Source organism: Podarcis raffonei, chromosome 8, assembly GCF_027172205.1.
Source record: "Podarcis raffonei isolate rPodRaf1 chromosome 8, rPodRaf1.pri, whole genome shotgun sequence".
Taxonomy (NCBI): domain Eukaryota; kingdom Metazoa; phylum Chordata; class Lepidosauria; order Squamata; family Lacertidae; genus Podarcis; species Podarcis raffonei.
Window position 1 is genome coordinate 37471936 of NC_070609.1, and position 21845 is coordinate 37493780.

Here is a 21845-nt window from a genome sequence, read left to right on the forward strand (position 1 = left end):
CAGGCTCATGACTCCACCCATTATGCCTGCCTGTACCAAGAAGGACCAAAGGGGAGGATTCCAAGCTGTGCCTCCACAAGCCAGTTTAGGCTCTGCACAGGTTCCAGTTAAGATCGACGGTTGGGTAATAAAATAGTAATAACCTGAAAGAAGGCTGGTGCCTTGTTAGAGTCATGCTTTCTCAGAAGGCTGTCTTTCTGCAAATATCAAATGTGACAGTGGAGAATAACTGAAATGTGTTAAGTACAAACCCCAAGTACGGTAAGTGCTGACAGAGCTTGAACGCTAATGATGCTAATTAGTGATATTCCCAGAGAAAGGGCCATGGTGGGACTGGGGGACAGAAGAGCCTCAGACTGGCTTTTCAGCTCTCATTGCAGAATTCTTAGTAAATATCAATTAAGTCTAGGAAATGTCACTCTCTCATTAGGATGCCTAAAAATGTAAGCAAGAAAAACAAACAAGCTGTGGTATCTGCCAGGAAGCTTGTCAAAGTCTTTTAATTAAACTTGCCCATGTATGTTTTGAGTAGTCCATCTTTAACTTGTGTCATGTATGAAATACGCTCTGTTTTCAGGCAGAAAATAGCCATTTTGATGGGACTGAAACTTTTCTTTCCCCTGTTAATCACATTGGTGAGCCCAGCCAATCAAGGATCACACCATGAATAGGATTGTTGTTGCTATTATTATTAATTACTCGCCCTTCACCCTAGGGTCCCAGGGTGGGTTACAACATTTAAACACAATATTAAATAAATTATGTTAATAGTATTATAATGCTGATTACTAATCAGAGTCGAATGCCTAATGGCATGATTGGGTGTAATTAAGTGCAAGGGAAATTTAACTGATTTTCCCTCCAAGAAATGCTAAGAACAACATCAGTGGAGCACCCATTTCCAGCTTTAGTTTGTTCACCAGCTGCAACCAGTTAGTCTTACCACAGTGGACCATGCATTCATAACCTCACATTTAGATGGTTGCAATGCACTATATGAGGGGCTACTTCTTGCATCTGGTTTAGAAGCTGCAGCTAGTTCATATGCAACTGCTAGAAGCCCAGGGGGTGCCCAGTTTCTCAAACATTGCTTTACTGTTGAAAGAACTGCACTGGTTGCCTGTCAGATATGGAGCCTGCTTCAGAGCTTTGCTGTTGAAATCTAAGGCCCTAAGCAACTTGGGACCACTGCTTCCCTCAGCACACACCAAGATGATCTTAAGATTATCCAAAGAGACATTGTTGGTCAGTCTACAACAGAAGTATATCTTCTCAGTGAGAGCACTCTGGGATACCCTTGAGAAGAAAAGTCAGTAACCAATTTTAAACAGGTTGTTGGGGCTGATGTGAATTGTAGTTAAGCAAAAGTTGGATGGTCCTAGTTTAGCTATCCCTGGATGAAAGAGTCCTTCCTTGGGAAGGACCTCCATCCAGGAGGCTGGGCTGGCAGGATCTTACTTCTCCATTGCCCCTGTGGTCGTATGTGCCACTTCTTGCCACTGAGCCTAACACTTAAGTCAGATTTGATGCCCTTTGCTGGCACTGTTGAAAGCCCTTTGTAGCACACCCCCTGTCAGTGGATCTGACCAGCAGGACTGGTACCCTCCCACCAGCTCTTTGCCTCCATCATCCCCGCAAATGCTCCCATGTCCTCCATCACTTCTGGTTCAGCAGTAAACTATATTTTCTTTTACAACCAACCCACAAAACTAAGCTTTACACAAGTCATAATCTGTCTGCAAACCAAGCCTGCAGACAACACCTAATCTTGCTTTGTGGGTAAACTATGGTTTGTAGAAATCATAACTTGCACAGTTTGGCTGCAGTAGCAGATGGTGGTTTGTCACTAAATTGGAAGGACATCAAATCATGAAATGGAAGCTGGAGGTGAATAAACTGAAGGCTAATTCACAAAGCACTTACCATATTTTTCCATGTATAAGACATAGGTTTTTTTCCCTAAAAAATAATGTCAAAAATTAGGGGGTGTCTTATACGTGGATACATCTCCCCCATTTCCTTAAATCTGAGTCCCCAAAAATAGGGGGCATCTTATACATGGGGACATCTTATAGATGGAAAAATACAGTAATTGTGGTTCAGTGTTACTTCTGAATAAGTAAAGAAGAAGAAAAGAGTACCCTGTTTCAGAAAAAAGAAACCAGATCTTGGGTTTGAAAAGGTTTGACTTATTGCACTGTGCTCACTGTTGCAACTTAACAAAATATTTCCTGGGAGGTTAGTCCCATCCACTCAATTGAGCTTGGTCCCAAGAAGGATGCTTTGGACTGTAGCCTAAATATTATTATTCCTGCCCTCTCCACTTTTCATCAGCAGAAAATGCTCCTAGATTCCAATTCAAATGTTAAGTAAACTCTATTAAAGAAAGAAAAAAGATCCTCCCCAGTGTTTCTCACAGGAAGAATGCAATAAAAAGGAAAGCCTCTGTGAGAATTACCAAAAAAAGGAAGCTGTAAAAGCCTTGAGTAAACAGCAAACATTAATAACTTGCTCTGAAAGGAAAACAGCCGCAGATTACATCTGCTGGACAAGAAGTTCTTTGGGGCCAGCAAACGTGTTTCAGGACTTCCTCAACACTGCTGCTGCTTCTGCACAGGGAAATAAAAGGCCTCCTCATCTGTGATCATCTTGCACTGTTAATGTAATGTATGCACAGGCTCAGTGACCATAAATGTCTTAGGGGGCGATGGGAAAATCCCATCATAGAATCTTAAAATAAAAGGGTTCAATTGCAACATGCAAAGGACCCAAACTATAGACCTGTTTTGCGACACCCACCAAGCCGTAGGAAGTTGGTGGCTGCTGGAAAGAGAATACTTACTCAGAGTAGACCCCTTGAAATTGATGGGCCATGGCTGGAAGCAGTAATGCAGCTGAACCACTTTCTGGAAGCCACAGGAGGGGAGAGTGTCCTTGTCCTCCAGTTCTGTTTGCAGGCTTCACTTTATGGCATCTGGACTAGATGGACCACTGGCCTGATCCAGAAGGCTCTTCTGGTGTTCTCGTGTTCAGTGGAAGCTGGCTTCCATCGGTTTCTCCGGAGGCATTTTTATCATTATTTTAAAGACACATTGTGAAACAGCCTCTCCATGGAATTGTCACTGGCCACTTGAAATGCCACTGAAGGGTGGAGGAGATGCAGAAAGCACTTTTCCCCCTTTCCTCTGATGAAAGCTCTGTGCAGGGCCCTTCTGGATCTATTAACCTTCCTTGCTTCAGTCCATTAATTTCCTCTGATGCATCAAAAGTGGGCAGCATGCTGGTGGTCGTGACTGCTGTTTCTCTTATCAGTAGAGTGGAGGGCTTGCTTGCCAAGGACTAAACTGACAGGTCAAACACAAACCAAGTCAGAGTTGGTCATTAATCAAACCTGCTTTCCAGCATGTTCAGGTCCAAAGGCTGTCGAGTCAGTACCTGGTTGCATGGAAAGGACAAGGTTCTGGCATGACTGTTCCCTCAGACCAAAGACGAGCAGAACCGGGGGAGATATACCAGGCAGTGACACACAACTGGCTCTCCAGTAGGAACTGATAAGAGCATAAGAAGAGCCTGCTGGATCAGGCCAATGGCCCATCTAGTCCAGCATCCTGTTCTCTGGGTGGCCAACCAGATGCTTGTGAGAAACCTGCAAGCAGGATTCAAGCACAAGAGCCCTCTTCCCTCCTGTGTCTTCCAGCAACCTGCATTCAGAAGCAGCTGGTCAGGATCATCACTGGCGCAGGGGGATTCTGGGAACAGTGGCAAACTTTGGTCTTTGAAGTAACCTGTGTGTGGACAAAATTCGGTCCCACCACCACCTCTCACCTTCCTTTTTACTCAATTCACTAAGTTATTGTTGCAGAGCTCTGCAGCCCCCTCTGGTGTTGGCTCCCAGTGCAGCAGAACTGGTAAAGGGACCCCTGACCATTAGGTCCAGTCGTGACCGACTCTGGGGTTGCGGCGCTCATCTCGCTTTATTGGCCAAGGGAGCCGGCGTACAGCAGAACTGGTAGCACTTCCCAAAAGCTGCCTCTGTTGGGGGTTCTCTGCTCCCTCCTCCAACCAGTGCACAGGAAGCCTGATATGCCACACCCCTGCTCCATGCCTTACCTCACACGATAACTACAACCTTATCCAAACCATTCCCACCTTTCCACAGTCTTCAAACATTCCTCAAACCTGGAATAGGGCAGTGGCATCATGCTGGCCTCCAACGTTTTAAAGCTTCAGGGTATTGTTATTTTAAAAAAACAAAAAACAAAACCACAATGTTTTTCCCCCTTTAAGCAACCAAGCACAGTTTCCTTCCTGCTGCGGGACTGTTTGTTAAAAGAAGGCAGCCTTTCTTTTTTAAAAGGGGCATGCTGTGATATGCTAGAGAAATTCAGAACTAGGGGGGAAATGCAATCTAGTTGAGTTTAAGTTAACTTCTATTGATGTCACCTTGTTTTACTTTAATTCTGTTAAGCCTTTCTTTTGTGAGGGTGGCCGCATACACAGCCTACATTTAAAACACATTTTAGAGCACATCACTCCCCCCCAAAAAATAATGATGGGAACTGTAGTTTGCTAATGGTTCAGAGAATTGTACTCTGTAAGGGACAAATTAATGGGATTCTTTAGAGGAAGAAATATGCTTTGAGAGTGTGGTAGATAAAAATAAGATGAAAATAAATCTGACTCCACTGTGGGACTTGGGGATGGAAGCATCTCCTGACACATCTAAAGGAAGCCCATCTCATTGTCCCACCAATGAATCATAGAATCATAGAATCATAGAGTTGGAAGAGACCACAAGGGCCATCGAGTCCAACCCCCTGCCAAGCAGGAAACACCATCAGAGCACTCCTGACATATGGTTGTCAAGCCTCTGCTTAAAGACCTCCAAAGAAGGAGACTCCACCACACTCCTTGGCAGCAAATTCCACTGTCGAACAGCTCTTACTGTCAAGAAGTTCTTCCTAATGTTTAGGTAGAATCTTCTTTCTTGTAGTTTGGAACCATTGCTCCGTGTCCGCTTCTCTGGAGCAGCAGAAAACAACCTTTCTCCCTCCTCTATGTGACATCCTTTTATATATTTGAACATGGCTATCATATCATCCCTTAATGTTATGTACTGAGTTGAATAGGATCCAAACTGCAGCAGTCTGATTGGTCCTAGAACAATAGGATCCAAAAGGCAGCAGTCTGATTGGTCCTAGAACAATAGGATTCAGAATGCAGCAGTCTGATTGGTCCTAGAACAATGCAGCAGTATGATTGGTTGGCAGGAACTACCCAATCATGCCCCAGATAGAAGTGAATCCACAACCTGATTGGCTTACAGTAGAATTCCGGAATTAGCCAATCACGTGCAGCCCATTGTGTAAATAATGTATATAAAGCAGATACTTTGAGGGGACTTTCATTCATTCCTCCTCACCACTATGAGCTGAATAAAGAGCATGAAATCACTTCGCGACTCTGAGTATATTTCACTGGCGACGAAGGTGGGATCCCGCTGAGCTGACTGCCACACACAGCACCGCAGCACCGCCACCTGCCGCACCGCTGCCTCGCACCGTGTATCCAGGCTTCAGCTCCGGGACACAAGGAACTCAGAATGGCAACCGACAACAGCTTCTCGCCATTCAACCCAGCATCTGGAGACTGGGAAGCGTACGCCTCCCGTTTCACCTTCCTCCTAGAAGCCAAAGGGGTCACCGACGAAGAAGACGCCAAGAAGAGGGCGATATTCTTCAGCGTCTGCGGAGAGGAGACGTTTGAAATCGCCCGGGCTCTCCTTGCGCCTGAAGACGTCGCTACTGTTCCATACAAAACAATAATGGAACAGCTGAAGGGGCACTTTTCGCCGCAGCCCTCAGTGGTGGCTCGTCGAAATGCCTTCTACGCAAAGCGGCAAGCCCCTGGGGAAACCATAACTGGGTTTGTGACCTCTCTCCGCCAAGCCGCCCGGTTCTGCAACTTCTCAGAGCTGGAGAACATGCTTCGTGACCGCCTCGTCGGTGGCCTGAAGGATGAGAAGCTGCAACGACGCCTCTACGCTAAGAAGGACCTAACGTTCCAGGTCGCTCTGGAGGAGGCCCTGGCAACGGAAGCTGCCGAGAGGTCGACGCAAGAGGCACGGCCGAGCCAGCTGTCCCAACCGAGGGTCCACCACGAAGACCTCACCGACGACTCAGGATCCGACAGGGAGGAGGTGCACCGAGTACAGCAGCGCACTCAAGCAGCCCACATACCACAGCTGCCTCGACGAGAAGGAGGGAACTGCGCAAGCTGTGGAGAAAGTCACGAGAGGAGGACCTGCCGTTTCCGCAACGCAGAGTGCAGGCAGTGCAGAAAATCGGGACACATCGCCCAGGTGTGTCGGGCTCGGCCCACCCGACGCCAGGCATCAGATGACCAATCCAAGAGCCCCAGGTCCCGGGGCCCAACGCACCAAGGCAACTCGACAGAGGTCACGGACTTCCAGGTATACCAGTTGCCCCACCCCAACGTAGAGAAAATTTATGTTGACGTACAGATAGAGGGGGCCCCATGCCGCATGGAGCTTGACACGGGTTCAACTCTATCCATAATCTCGGCAAGGACCTTAAGGAAACTGTGTCCTACTGGGGGTCCCAAACTCAGGCCGGCCCCATTCACCCTCCGGGACTTCCAAAAACATAAGGTCCCCACAATGGGGGTGGGGACCTTCAGGGTGCAATACCGAGGGCGGACGCGGCAACTGGACTTGCTTGTGGTCAAGGGCCCCTACATTAGCTTACTGGGATTGGCATGGTTTGGACCACTGGGGCTAGCCGTCACCGGGGTGAACCACACAAGCTTACAAGTGGACGTGGACGCCATATGCAAGGAATTTCCGGGGGTTTTCGATGGGAAATTGGGACAGTATACGGGCCCCCCCATTGCTCTACAGCTTGACCCCGCAGTACGACCGGTCAGGCTCAAGGCCCGCCGGGTCCTGTTCGCCCTGAAACCCCGTATAGACGAGGAATTGGACCGGCTCGTGGAGCAAGGAGTGCTGGAGCCGGTGCCTAATGCCCCCTGGGAAACCCCAATCGTCACGCCCGTCAAGCCTAATGGTTCGGTCCGCATCTGCGCAGACTACAAATGTACCATAAACAAGGCCCTCACGGCCCATGCATACCCAGTGCCAGTGGTCAGCCATGTTCTTGCCACCCTGGCTGGGTCGAAAATTTTTGGCAAGCTGGACTTGGCCCAAGCATATCAACAGCTGCCAGTAGATGAGGCCACAGCAGAGGCACAGACGATTGTGACGCACAGAGGAGCATTCAGGGTAAAGCGGCTGCAATTCGGTGTCAGCGTGGCACCAGGCATATTCCAGAATCTAATGGACTCTCTACTTAAAGGGATTCCTGGCGTCACCCCCTTCTTCGATGATGTGTTGATTGCCGGGCCCACACCAGAGGAGTTTGAGGACCGCCTCCGCACCGTTCTGCACCGTTTCCAGACGGCGGGTCTCAAGGTGAAGCGGGAAAAATGTCTACTAGGAGTGCCTCAGGTGGACTTTCTGGGATTTATGGTGGACGCAGAAGGGGTCCACCTGACTGGGGACAAGGTACGGGCCATTTGTGATGCCCCAGCGCCCAAGAACAAGACTGAACTTCAGGCCTTCTTGGGACTATTGAACTTTTACCATTCCTTCCTTCCCCACAAGGTGGCGGTAGCGGAGCCCCTACACAGACTCCAGGACAAGCGGGCCCCTTGGGTGTGGGGCCAGCGCCAGGAGGCCGCATTCCAGGCAGTCAAGGACTTGCTTGTCTCAAACTCGGTCTTGGCACACTTCGACGAGAGGCTGCCGGTGGTGCTAGCATGCGATGCCTCGCCCTATGGAATTGGCGCTGTCCTGGGACACCAACTCCCGGATGGAAGAGAGGTACCGGTGGCATACTTTTCCCAGACACTCAACGCAACCGAGCGGAACTACTCGCAAATCGACAAGGAGGGTCTGGCAATCGTGAAGGGAGTAAAAAAAATTCCATGATTTCTTGTACGGGCGGCCCTTCACCGTGGTGACTGACCACAAGCCGTTGCTTGGCTTATTTGCCCCTGAAAAGCAGACCCCCCAAGTGCTGTCTCCTCGCGTCCTCAGGTGGTCAATTTTCCTTGCCAGCTACCAGTATGCACTGATTCACCGTCCAGGGAAGGCGATGGGCCATGCGGACGCCCTCAGCAGGCTACCACTACCGGAAACAGGCCCCGACCCAGCACCTGCACAAGAGGTTATGAGCCTGGAGCTGCTTCCCGACCGCCCCATTCAGGCACAAGAAGTTGCACACCATTCCAAGAAAGATAGGGTCATCTCCCGGGTCCTGGACTGGGTGTGGAGGGGATGGCCCAGCAGCAGCCCCGGGCCAGAATTCGCCGGCTACACAACCCGCAAACATGAACTGTCGGCCCACAAGGGGTGCCTGTTATGGGGAAGCAGGGTCGTTGTTCCCCAGCCCCTCCGCAAAAGGGTCCTCACAGCCCTACACGAGACACACCCAGGGGTAGTAAGAATGAAGGCCCTTGCCAGGAGTTATGTGTGGTGGCCGGGGATCGACGGAGAGATAGAGGCCTGGGTCAAACACTGCCAGGCCTGCCAAGAATCCCGCCCAGATCCCCCAAGGGCCCCAGTCCAGTCCTGGGAGTCCGCCCGAGCACCATGGTCACGCCTGCATGTGGACTTCGCTGGCCCCTTTCAGGGGAAAACATTCTTCATAGTGGTGGACTCCTACACCAAATGGCTGGAAGTCGCACTGGTACCGTCCACTTCTACGTCCGCAGCCATCCGGGTACTACGCAGGCTGTTTGCAACCCACGGGCTCCCTGACACTCTCGTCTCAGACAACGGGACTGCATTTACGTCAGGAGAATTCCAAACCTTTACAGCGCAGAACGCCATCCGCCACATCCGTTCGGCGCCATTCCATCCTGCCACCAATGGCCAAGCAGAACGCATGATGCGGACCACCAAGGACACCCTTCGCCGCATGACGCAAGGGGATTGGGAGTACCGCCTTGCCACATTCCTTCTAGCACAGCACAGCACCCCCAGCTCAACGACTGGCCGGAGCCCCGCTGAACTACTAATGGGTCGGCGCCTTGCAATCAGATTGGACCGCCTTCACCCCGATAGAGCTCAGGATGAGGTAGTGGTGGGGGAAGGCAGGAACCCCCGGACCTTCGAGGCCCAGGACCCAGTGTACGCAAAGAATTTTGGGGCAGGCCCAGCATGGGTACCCGCCACAGTCACCAGGGTCACTGGCCCCGTGTCGTACGAGGTGCTAACAGATGGGGGGCAATGCTGGCGCCGCCACTGCGACCAGATACGGCGACGATTCCCGGGAGAAAACCAGGAGGAGGAAAGGTCAGAGGAGTCCCAAGGGAACAGTGGGGCAGTGAGGCCCATAGAGCACGAGGGGCCAGCAGGAGAGGCAGAATCAGTAAATACAGAGAGGACCTGCGAGGCCGAAAGGACACCGGAACCAGAACCACGACTGAGCGAGCCGGTTGCGCCAGACCAAATAGCCCCATCACAGCCAGCATCCTTGGAACACGAGCCAGAACCTGAACCCCGGACCAGGGAACACCCCAGGCCGCAACGCACACGTAGGCCGCCAGCGTACCTCGAGGACTATGAATGCGACCTCCCGGGCAGGACTGGAACTTAGAGGGGAGGGGTGTTATGTACTGAGTTGAATAGGATCCAAACTGCAGCAGTCTGATTGGTCCTAGAACAATAGGATCCAAAAGGCAGCAGTCTGATTGGTCCTAGAACAATGCAGCAGTATGATTGGTTGGCAGGAACTACCCAATCATGCCCCAGATAGAAGTGAATCCACAACCTGATTGGCTTACAGTAGAATTCCGGAATTAGCCAATCACGTGCAGCCCATTGTGTAAATAATGTATATAAAGCAGATACTTTGAGGGGACTTTCATTCATTCCTCCTCACCACTATGAGCTGAATAAAGAGCATGAAATCACTTCGCGACTCTGAGTATATTTCACTTAACCTCCTCTTCTCCAGGCTAAACATGCCCAGCTCCCTTAGCCGTTCCTCATAAGGCATCGTTTCCAGGCCTTTGACCATTTTGGTTGCCCTCCTCTGGACACGTTCCAGTTTGTCAGTGTCCTTCTTGAACTGTGGTGCCCAGAACAGACACAGTACTCCAGGTGAGGTCTGACCAGAGCAGAATACAGTGGCACTATTACTTCCCTTGATCTAGATGCTATACTCCTATTGATGCAGCCCAGAATTGCATTGGCTTTTTAGCCTTCCTGGGTTTAGCCTTCCTGAAGCAGCATGCCATTAATGGAATTCCTTCCCCTTGGAAGTATGGGTGATGGCTTCATTGCTGGGGGGTTCCATCACCGCCCGAAATATGTACTTTTTGGCCCAGATCTTTGATGAAAACTGGAAAGACCTGCTGCAAAGGAACTTACCCATTTGCTCTGACAAGGTGGTTGTTTAAATTCCGTGTTTGTATCAATTATTTAAATGGTTGTTTTATTAATATGCATCATTATTGCTGAAATGGGAATATTATAAGGTACCCCAGGAACCTGACTTATGGATGGCACTTTAGAAATGGAACAAATGAATAAACACATTGAAGGCATCCATGGTAAAGGATGGAGACACCCATCCTCAAAACAAATGCCTCAGAATGCCATCCACTCCAGAATGGGTGGCTGTCTTCATGGCAAACAAGGCTGTTATTGAGCAAAGCTGTCAAGAAACCTGAGTGGGCAAAAAGTAGAGCACCATCTACTACACTGGATCCCGGTACGTTTCCGAGCACAATGCAAAGTGTTGGTGCTGGCCTTTAAAGCCCTAAACAGCCTTGGCCCAGTATACCTGAAGGAGCGTCTCTACCCCCATCGTTCTGCCCGGACGCTGAGGTCCAGCGCCAAGGGCCTTCTGACGGCTCCCTCACTGCGAGAAGTGAGGTTACCAGGCAGAGGGTCTTCTTTATAGTAGTGCCTGCCCTGTGGAAAGCCCTCTCACCAGATGTCAAGGAAATAAACAACTACCTGACTTTTAGAAGACATATGAAGCAGTGGTGGAGCTTCATGCTGTGGCACCAGGGGACAAAGAGCAGGCGGGGGCAGGGCTGGTGCACATCCCAGAGGCGGGGCACTCATCCTGGGGGCGGGGCATGCCACCTGCAGGGGCGTGGCACCCAGCGTGGGGGGGGAGCCACGATGGTACCATACCAGGATTGCGCTACCAGGGGTGGTGCACTCCCCCCCACACTCGTCTTCCTCCGTCAGTGATCTGAAGGCAGCCCTGTTTAGGGAAGTTTTTAATGTTTGATGTTTTAGCGTGTTTTTAATATTCTGTTTTGGAGCCTCCCAGAGTGGCTGGGGAAACCCAGTCAGATGAGTGGGGTATAACTAATAAATTATTACTACTAGTAGTAGTAGTATATCTGCGGGTGCTTTTTCAGTAGATAGCCAGAGTTTCTGACTCCCAGAAACTTCTGCACACTAAAATGCTGCTGGGTTTTTGTGAGGACTCCCCCCCCCCCCAACTCATGCAGAAACATGGCAGACTGAACTTAAAGAGTCGAAAAATTAGAAACGAAGAGAAATGAAGATTGACAGATTTGTCCCTCCCTCCCAGGGGGGCTCTCAGCATGGCGGCATCACCTGACACCCAGCGCACAAGGCAGACCGGCTGCTTTGCGTGGGAGCCGCAAATGTGTTGCGATGCTTAATTCCAGGCTCTGTGGTTGTGGAGGGGTGCAAGAAGTGGAAATAAGATCAGAAAAAAGCGTGGTACCATCTGAGGGTATCTATCCCATGGAATGCAACACTGGGTGCAGCTCCCGGTTTGTAGCCACACCCTAGGGTCATCCAGATTCATGTGGCTTTGGAGGGTGTGATCTGCCACTGGTCAGGTTTCACACCCACAGCAGCAAGACCAAAGAAAAGTGCCTCCAATTAAAAAACGTCTGATAGGACTGAGCTGCAGCCTAGCTCTTCCATCAATAGGCTATCATGCTGTTGTGCAACAGCGCGTTGACCCGCGGTTCTCCTTGTCAAAAGTCTAGAGATTGCAAAGCCCCATTAATTAAACTGAAGCTTGCTCAGGCAGCGCTGACAGTGACAAGTGGCCGTATCCTTACCAGAGAGATGCATAAAGAAGCCAGCCAGATTGCATAATCCTCAAGCAATTTAAGTCACACATTCTCTCCATCTCCATCTCTTCCTGCATTCACTTCCAAGCAGCAAATAAGGGATCTTGGCTTTGTTAGCACGCTCAATGCCTGCATTGTAATAGACTAGCAGGCAGCGAAGCCGAAGAAGGAGAGGAGCGTTGCCTGGTGTGATGCTGCCACTGCGTGATAGACATTTGTTGGCACAATATTATCCCATTTATATACAGGGGAGTTTGCGTCTTTGAATGGCCCTGGATGATGATCCAGACTCTGGGATAATTAGGTGCAGGTAGGCTGGAAATGCTTTTTGCAAAGAGCTGCAAAATGACAAGAGGCTGGGTGAGAAATATGCTTGCAAAACAAGGGGCTTTCTTGCATTTGGAAGCCTCGGGAGTTGGTGCAGCATGCCATGCAGGGCAGGAAAGAGGCTCCCCCAGTGCCTTTAGTTGTCGTCCCCCCTCAAAAAAAAGGTTCCCTTTCGTGCTAATAAGAGCTTTGCTCCCAGGGCTAAGAGTAGTGGAGGGGCTGGCAGCACTGGCGGAAGAAGAGGACTGTGGGGGGAGCGCACCACCCCCAGCAGTGCAATCCCGGTGGGGTGCCATCATGGCTGCACCCCCGCCCACACTGGGCACCACACCCCTGCAGGCAGCATGCCCAGGACACACACCAGCCCCGCCCCGCCTGCTCTCTACCCCACCCCCGATGCTGGAGCATGAAGCTCCACCACTGGCTGGATGCAACAGAGGGGGGGGAGGGGCCTGGATCTGCAGAATCCACTGAGAAGTCTTTCACCCTTTGTACTGATTGGAGCCAATCAGAGTGAAAGGAGATGAGTTGGCCACTGAGGATTGGCTCCTAGGGTCACTCTGGAGAAGGCGCTGAGGAATTGTTCTGTATACGATACGATAATCTTTTTTGTCATTGTCCCATACAGAACAACGAAATTGAAAAAATCTACATCATACATTCAAAAACCAACAAGCCTGCTATCCCAGCTATCCCAGCCTCGTTAACCCCCTAAAAACTCTGATACCCCATAATTAAATACAATATACTCCCACAGAGACTACCTTACACTGTGTTTAAAACCAAAATCGCATTTGGATAAGAACAAAAAAAAACAACTAAGCATTTTGGAACACTGGAAACAGAAAGAGGCTTCCATTTCAAGAATAGCGCACACAAGTTGTATTACTTACAATGCAGCTTCAAGGAAAACACAGCTTAAGTCACTCCGAAGGAAAATTTTGGAGCACCTTTCCCCACGTACCTGCACAGAAAATGGTAGATCTAACTGAAAGGCAGCACACGTAGATCTGCACTGTTTGTCTCAGTGCATCCCTAATTATCATTATCATTGCATACTCTTAAAAGGGGCTGTGGCTGTGAGGGGGCGTGGCAGTGACTGTCCTGAAGGGACTCTGCAGGGCTGAAATGGCCACTAAACGACTGGTCACTGATCCCATGCTGTGGAATACTCTTCCAGCAGAGATTCAGCATACACGCTTGAAGCTCATTTTTAGATGTGTCTTAGAAACCTCTTTTATGCTTTTCAGGATGAACCAGTTGTCTTTTGATTAGTTTGTATTGTTTTTATGATATTTTATTATTTCATTGCCCTTGCGTACTTTCTTGCACACTGCCTTGATCTTTTATATGATGGAGGAATCTGTAAATATAGATATATGAACAGATAATAGACATAATTGTGAATGAGTTTCGATTCAGTGCCATGTTATGCTGTCCACACAGCCTATTTAGGGAAGTTTTTAAATGACTGATTTTTTAATATATTTCAAATCTTTTGTTGGAAGCAGCCCAGAGTGGCTGGGGAAGCCCAGCCAGATGGGCAGGGTATGTATGTATGTATGTATGTATGTATGTATGTATGTATAAATAAATAAATAAATAGGAAATTTGAAAAGTAATAATAACAACAATTCACAATTTAATTTAATTTGAAGGGGGAGGAATTGATACACCCCACTGACACAGCAAAAAGTTGTACATTTCTTAGGGTCTCTTTGTAATTAGATGTGTTTGTTATTGCTGGGACCTCTGGTTTCCTTTTTCACTTGTCAGTTACCCACCCTATAGGTCTGTTATGGGGTGGGCACTTCCAGAGTGTATCATGTCCTCTAATTGCGAACTCTCATCGAAGGCAAAATGAGATGACTGAGAAACAAGAGGAAGGTACCAGTGTGATCACGGCACCCACACTGTTTGTGGAAGTGCAAAAATATATTTTTTATAAAATATATTTTAAAAAAAATATTCTACTTAAAAAGGGGGGGTAGCCTAATACAGGACTGAGCATGCTCGGAAACCACAGAATGTTGACTGTCAGCTGAAAAATAAAATCAAAAGTGGGGCTGCAGGAGGAAGAGAGGGATACTCCTGCTCTAAGGGAATGGCAAGCTGGAATCCTGACCAGACACACTCTGATTAGGCACGAGAAAACACTGCTGCATTTTGTGGCAGGTTCCTGCCTATAATAATACTTTTCTTTCTTTGTTTAGGTCTGAGATATAACATGGGATCACAGCAACCCAAAAAAGTAAGTTGCCTCTTTTGAAATCTTTTTAGGGAAGCTGCATAATCTGAATTGTATCTGAATTGCAGGGTGGTGGGAGGTGTGCGCGATGGCCTTAGAGACGACTGAATGATTGGAGGAAGAGAGATTGAAGAAGGCAGGAGGCGTCACAATTCCCCAGAATACAGATGTTCTTATTAAATTCTCTCGATTTGTTAGGCCAGTGAAATGCGGCTTTGCTGGTAGCTTGTTAGGATGGATAAATCTGATGCACTTTGCCTGGGAACATTTTGCATATCCACATTATGTATCAAACTGAACTAATAAAAATCCACTTTTAAGTCGCTTAGAAGTGCCAGCATGAAAAACCTTGGTGAAATTGCTCCATCTAGTGGCTCTTAGTTATTTGCAACGGCATGAGCTGTCCTGTAAAAACCCCATTGACATTTATGGGAGCGTTGCGCAGATTTTACCGGCACAGGGAGAAATTCAGTCGCAGATATCTGCTGATCATGACAAGCTAGCGGTGGGTTTATAAGCAGAGTCATGATATATTGCAAACCTGAATGCTCCTGAACTCTGCATAATGACCAGCTTATGGTGTCAGTAGGTGTCAATTTGGTTAAAAGCCCGTCTGCACAGATGGCTCACATCTTTCTAGAGCAATAAACTGGAAATGCATGGGAGCCCTGGCAGAGTGAGAGATTCAAGAAAAATCAAATGAAACAAGGCACAGGAGAGGGACCAGACTGCACATGTAAGCCTGCAATCCTATGCCCCAACCCTTGCCAACCTCCAGGTGTTTTGACTATGACTGCCATCGACCTGACAGCTGCTGTACACACACATAGCCCCATTACTGCTGTGTTGTCCACGTTTATTAAATACCCACAGACCTTCAAGTTCCATAAAACAACTGAGTCCATACAACTGAAGGGGAAAGAATCTTTCAAAAATACAAGAAAACCACACTGCAATTACAACCCTAAAAAGGAAGGAGAACCACCAAAGGGAGCTGAGCCTGTTTTCAGAGCCCTGCTGGGTCTTGTTGGCAAGGTGGGCAGGAGGGCAGAGGTCCTCCATCCATTTACACTCCCCTGCTCAACCTACTGTCAAAACTGTAAACCATTTGTCTTGGATTATTTAATTGTGGTTCCTCCATTGCAGGGGGTTGCCCTAGATGTCCTTTAGGATCCCTTCCAACTCGACGATTAGTAGCAGTTTCTAACTCTTCACTGTGCACACGAACAAGCAGGGTTCTCATATGCAATGCTATTCAATCTTCCTTCCAAAATTGCTGAGGAGAGTAAGCCCAATAGAATTCGGCTGGTCTTAGTAGGCATGTCTAGGATTTCAGAAGGCAATAGCTCAGCCTAGTGGTCCCGCTTTCACCCTCATCCCACAGCGAAGGTATCTGGGCAACTTTGAATATCTGAGTCATGGTCTAGAGCTCCGCATATGCAAAGGCTTCCCATTTTGTTTCACAAGAGGTATATTCTCCATGCACAAAGTCACTTTCCACTGAGCTGAGTGCAGCCCTCCTTACTGAACAGAATGAATGGCAGCAGGCACATCTGGTAAGAGCAGGCATAGGCAAACTCGGCCCTCCAGATGTTTTGGGACTACAACTCCCATCATCCCTGTTAGCTAGGGATGGTGGGAGTTGTAGTCCCAAAACATCTGGAGGGCTGACTTTGCCTATGCCTGGGTAAGAGCCACCAAATCATGGTGAGGTTTCTCTAGTCTTGCTGAAGGTGCTTCATCCAAGCAGGAAACCCCACATTCACCTTATAATTAGAAATAAATAGAAGGAGCACCATATCATCCAGCTAGTACTTGCTTGTGTTTGGGAGGGGATGTCCTTCAGCCTGTATCTTCAAGGTGAGGCTGTCCTGAATGCTGCCTGTGGGGTGCTGAAGTGCTCTGGAAGACAGAGCTTGGATTTTTTTGCAAGCAGAGCAGTGGGTGTGGTTGTTTTTTATCTACAAGTTAAAGGAAGCTTTTCAGTTGATTTTTTGTATTTAAAAAATCTGCGGCTACTCAGCTGGAACAAAGTAAAAATTTAAAAATTACCAAGAGCTCCTTGATGGTCCACCAGGAGCATTTAGACAGCCTCACTTCTCACAGAGCCCATGGACGGAGAGTAGAGAAACACAGAGACACAGAAAAACATAGAAATCCAGTGTACAAAACAGTAGAAAGTATAGAAAAACAGAGTTGGAGGCTTAGGGGCGGGGTGCTCATCTGACTCAGAGTGCTTCATTGACATTGCTGTTTGACATAGATAGGAATGAAATTACCCCATTTGCCTCATCAGTCAGCCCCAATACAAAGTGGTTCTACACTGCTAGTACCGTATTTACCGTATTTTTCCGTGTATTAGACGAGCGTTTTTTACTCAAAAATCATGTCAAAAAACTGGGGTCGTCCTATACACAAATAATGATATAAGGAGGAAGCTGTGGGAGGCCCACGCTCTAGGGAGCTTCCCGCCCACAGTGGTGTGGGGGGAGCGGTTGCCCACTTTGCCAACCCCCAGCAATGGCCCTGCTGGGGTGATGGCGCGTATGCAATTCCCCCTTAAAAAAGCTCAGCAACTTTAAATTTAGCCCCCTTATACATGGGGGTATCATATACACGGAAAAGTATGGTATTTCCACTTCAGCACTGAATCAGTGTCAAAGCATACCTTGGGATACAACTGTGAGCAGGTGGTACCCTCTAGAGGAAAACCTTTTGCGGTCACACATAAACTTACTTATTTATTGAATTTCTATACTGCCCTTCATCTGAGGATCACAGGGCAGTTTATAGTATAAAACCAGGAGGAGAATCTAACATAGTAAGAAACAAAATATATAAAAAACCCCAAAGCTGTTTCCTAGCTGAGTCTTTCTGGTTTGCCCCTAGAAGTGATGCTCAAGTTAAGAAGAATACATTCAAAAGCAGAAAGGTGAAAAATAATTACTGCAGCGCCAAAGCTGCGTGCAAGACAATGCATTTCCTTCCATAGTTAAGCTGAGCTAAAACGGTACAAATAGCATGAGCCATTAAACACTGCAAGCTGTCCATGGTGATGAATGCTCTCTCATTTAGTAATTTCTTGGGCCTTTTCTTCCATTAGGACTGCACATCCAGCAACAATCAGGACGGGAAAATGCCTCTGTATGCTGCTGACAAATTCCCAATCGCGAACCAGAAGGCTTCGCTACACCCCGTGCCCAATGGAGCTGCCCTGGAAGAAGGCGCAAGCAGAAAGCAGAACATCCTGGTGGTGATTAAAGACCATTCCCAAAAAAGCGCAGGAGCTAATTCTGCCCGGACTCATAAACGGAGGAGGAGGTTTGTGATCAAAAAGAGCCCCATCCTGATAGCCGTGAACAGCTCCTTCCACAACCTGCCCATTTTGAAATCGGAGGACAGGAACGACGTCAAGTGGAAAAGCCTCTACAAGACCCAAAGAGAGCGAAAGCAGATCATGAGAGAGACTTGCTCGAAATACAAGAGCAACAACAAAAGGATCATCACACCTTATCACGTTTCCAGGATCTTCGTTGAAGATAAGTACCGAATTTTATACTGCGAGGTTCCCAAGGCCGGTTGCTCCAACTGGAAAAGGGTACTCATGGTCCTTAATGGGCTGGCCTCCTCGACCAAGGTCATACAACACAACACGGTGCATTATGGGAATTATCTGAAAAGGCTGGATGGGTTTGATCGCAAAGGGATCAACCACAGGCTGAACACTTACACGAAGATGCTCTTTGTCCGTGAACCTTTTGAAAAATTGGTCTCGGCGTTTCGAGACAAGTTTGAGCATCCCAACAATTACTACCACCCGGTTTTTGGCAGACCCATCATTTCAAGGTACCGCGTCAATGCCACGAAGGAGGCACTGAGGACAGGTTCTGGGGTAACCTTTAAAGAGTTCATTCAATATCTTCTTGATGTCCACCGGCCTGTGGGCATGGATATTCACTGGGACCATGTCAACAGGCTCTGCAGCCCGTGCTTGATAGACTATGATTTTATTGGTAAATTTGAAACCATGGAGGAAGATGCTAACTTCTTTTTGCATTTAATAAATGCGCCACAAAATTTGACTTTTCCTAGGTTTAAAGACAGGCATTCTGATGAAGAGAGAACAACCACCCAAATTACACAGCAATATTTCAAACAGCTCTCCCCTTCTCAAAGGCAACGCAGCTACGATTTCTATTACATGGATTATCTGATGTTTAACTACTCAAAGCCTTTTGAAGATCTGTATTGACAGTGGCAGAGGCACTGGGAGCTGCTGTTGTGGTTCCTCATATGCAAGTCTGTGTAAAATAAGTTCCAAATAAACTGTACCCATTGGCAAATAAGCTAAGGACATATCTACACCACAGGTACCTACACTGGTCACACAGGGAAACCTGGGAAGTGTGTTCAGAGAGGGTGGGAAATAGGGACTGTCGACAGCAGGGACCCCAGACTACAATTCCCAGGATTCTTTGTGGCAGAAGTCAGGGAAGTTAACCTGTTATAACACCAAGACAGGTTTCTAATGTAGAACCACCCTAAATTTACTCCCACATTCAGGACAATCGTTGCTACACTCTGGAAGCACAACGTGCCCTTATGTTTTTCAAGAATCATCAACCTTGCAGTAATACTCCTATCCATGTTGTTGGCTTTTTAAAAAATGATTTTGGAATTAATAAATATAAAGAAAAATTGTCACCTTCAACTTATTCTTCAGTCTGCAAAGCTTGATGGCACATGCTAGGCAGAGCTATGGAACAATCGCAGCATAAAAAAAGAAAGAACGATAGAACATAGCTAACAATTAGGGAAGGAAGACAAATCAGATTTAAATGGGTTTACACACAGAATTTAGAGGTTCTGATCCGATCAAGATTTGTCCCCCAAACCACCTCTTGCATCAAGCACTCACCTATATCCAAGCCACTAGTGCATTGTTGGGTTGTGAAGTGCATTTTTTATATATATAAAAAAACTCTGGCTAATTATATGCAAAATTATACAGAAAATTATATTCATATGGAAGAGTCACATTCCACGAGGTGCTATATTATCTGCAGCATAATTTGATAAGTATCCATACATAAGTATATTTATATAGTAGTATGTTTATGTGCCGGTTGCTATAGGAAATGTGTATATACATATCATATTATATGTATAATAATGCATATAGAATCGTAGAATTGTAGAGTTGGAAGGGACACTGAGGATCATCTAGTCCAACCCTCTGCAATGCAGGAATATGCAGCTGTCCCATATGGGGAGCAAACCTGCAACCTTGGTATTATCAGCACCGCAGCCTAACCAAATGAGCTATCCAGGCTCAGTTTTTTAACCAGTGATCATTGTTCATATCTTTAATGGAACCAGTAAAACAATTTGTTCGCTTTTCCTTGACATGAAGGAGCAAGACAAAAATTAGAAAAAATACCTGTGGATAAGCTTGATACAGACATTTTCAAATAATTCCACCCCTGCTTGCACTTGGTTATATATACACCCCTTAATTGTCTCCATCCCATTATAATTTTATCTATTATGGGGGGGGGGAGGTTCCAACAAGAGTGTAGGTGTTTGTTTGCATCACACAGATACAGAACGAGAAGGGGAAAATATAGATGATTTTGTGATACCCTTTTTTGAGAAGACAGAGAAATAGGATTTTACAAAAATATGGTTAGTAAAAAATTGCTTTATGGAGCTGTTTTCAGTTGCCTTCTGGGAGTACAGAGGGTGAAGGGAAATCTTTCCATATTAAAGTGTGATTTCAAGGATGCACGAATGGAAGGCAACTAATATTTAATGAACACATGAGTGCAAAATTAAGCCAGATGTTACAATTTGCAGGATATGAATACATTCTCTTCCATCTACAGCTCCCTTATGGCACATTCATCTGCAAGAAAATGAAACACAGCACATTTACATCTTTATGCACACTATTAAAATTCTTTTAATCCTTGGCATTAACATAAATCTTTAGTTTAATCTATGTAGTCTCAGGGAATATCAAATGTTGCCTTTAAAGTAGCAAATAAATTTAGATTCCACTTCCTGCCCATCAGGGTCCTTTATTTTTAATGGTTGCAAACAGTTTATTGCCCCCTTACAAGCCTCAGAGCACAGTTCAAGGTGTCACTTTTGTCTTATAAAGCCGGAAGAGATTTGGCGAAAGCCTCTTAGCACATCTGGGTTGCACACCCACCTAACACCCTGGTTAAATCAAAAGCACGAGATGACTACAGATGGCTGGATCTGTCAATTTTGGTTACTCTCAATTTCTCATTTTTCCGATCTTCTGTTCAGTTTGCCACATCTCTGCAGCGGTTTGCAAGTTAAGAAACAAACAGTCCGCTGACAAAAATTCACCAGCATTTTAGTGTGCCTATCTTCTGATAAACCATTTTAATGCAAATTTGCCTAATAAACACATTTTTGACAAGACATTTCCCTAATATAATGCATTTTTAGGAGTTCCTATTTCCAGGTCCCAGATGCTTCTAGACCAATTCTAGACCCTCTTGGACAAAGTTGACTTTACTCCTGTATCCCATGTTATAGCTGCCATACGTCCATTACCGGGATTTCAAAGGCAGAATTGACACCTGGAGGGGATTTCCAAAATGTGGAGCTTTGTCCTGTATCTTAGACTACTGCAGTGTGCTCTATGTGGGGCTTCCCTTGGAAATTGTTTGGAAGCTGTTGTTGTTGCCGAATGCAGTAGCCAAGATTTTGACAGGGATGGATGCAAGAATGCATATAATGTCTGGACTGAAGAAACTGCACTGGCTGCCTATTAGCTTCCAGTCCTAATTCAAAGTGCTCACATTGATATTGAAAGCCCTTAAAAAATCTGGGCTCCAAATATATGAAAGAGCATCTCTTTCCTTATAGACCAGCCCAGGAATTAAGATCAGTAGAAGAAGACCTCCAGGTGGTTCCAATGTTTTCAAATTTGGGGGGAAGAGTGTTGTGAGGGGGCCTTCTGGGTGATGGCCTCAAAAATGTGCACCTGTCACCATCACTTTGCATCAGGAGCTGGGAACTGGGACCTGGCTTCTTATTTCCACCCCCCCCCCACACACACACACATGCTAACTTTGAC

General features: G+C 47.1%; 1 protein-coding gene across 1 annotated transcript in view; it reads left to right on the forward strand.

The window, feature by feature from the left end:
* Window positions 1-20270, forward strand: part of CHST8 (carbohydrate sulfotransferase 8) — a 256829-nt gene extending 236559 nt beyond the window's left edge. Inside the window, exons 3-4 of the mRNA XM_053399285.1 lie at window positions 14697-14734; window positions 17835-20270. Of these exons, the coding sequence (XP_053255260.1) occupies window positions 14697-14734; window positions 17835-18983 (1187 nt within the window). The 3' untranslated portion in view covers window positions 18984-20270. The remainder of the gene's footprint in view (window positions 1-14696; window positions 14735-17834) is intronic.
* Window positions 20271-21845: the final 1575 nt, after the last annotated feature.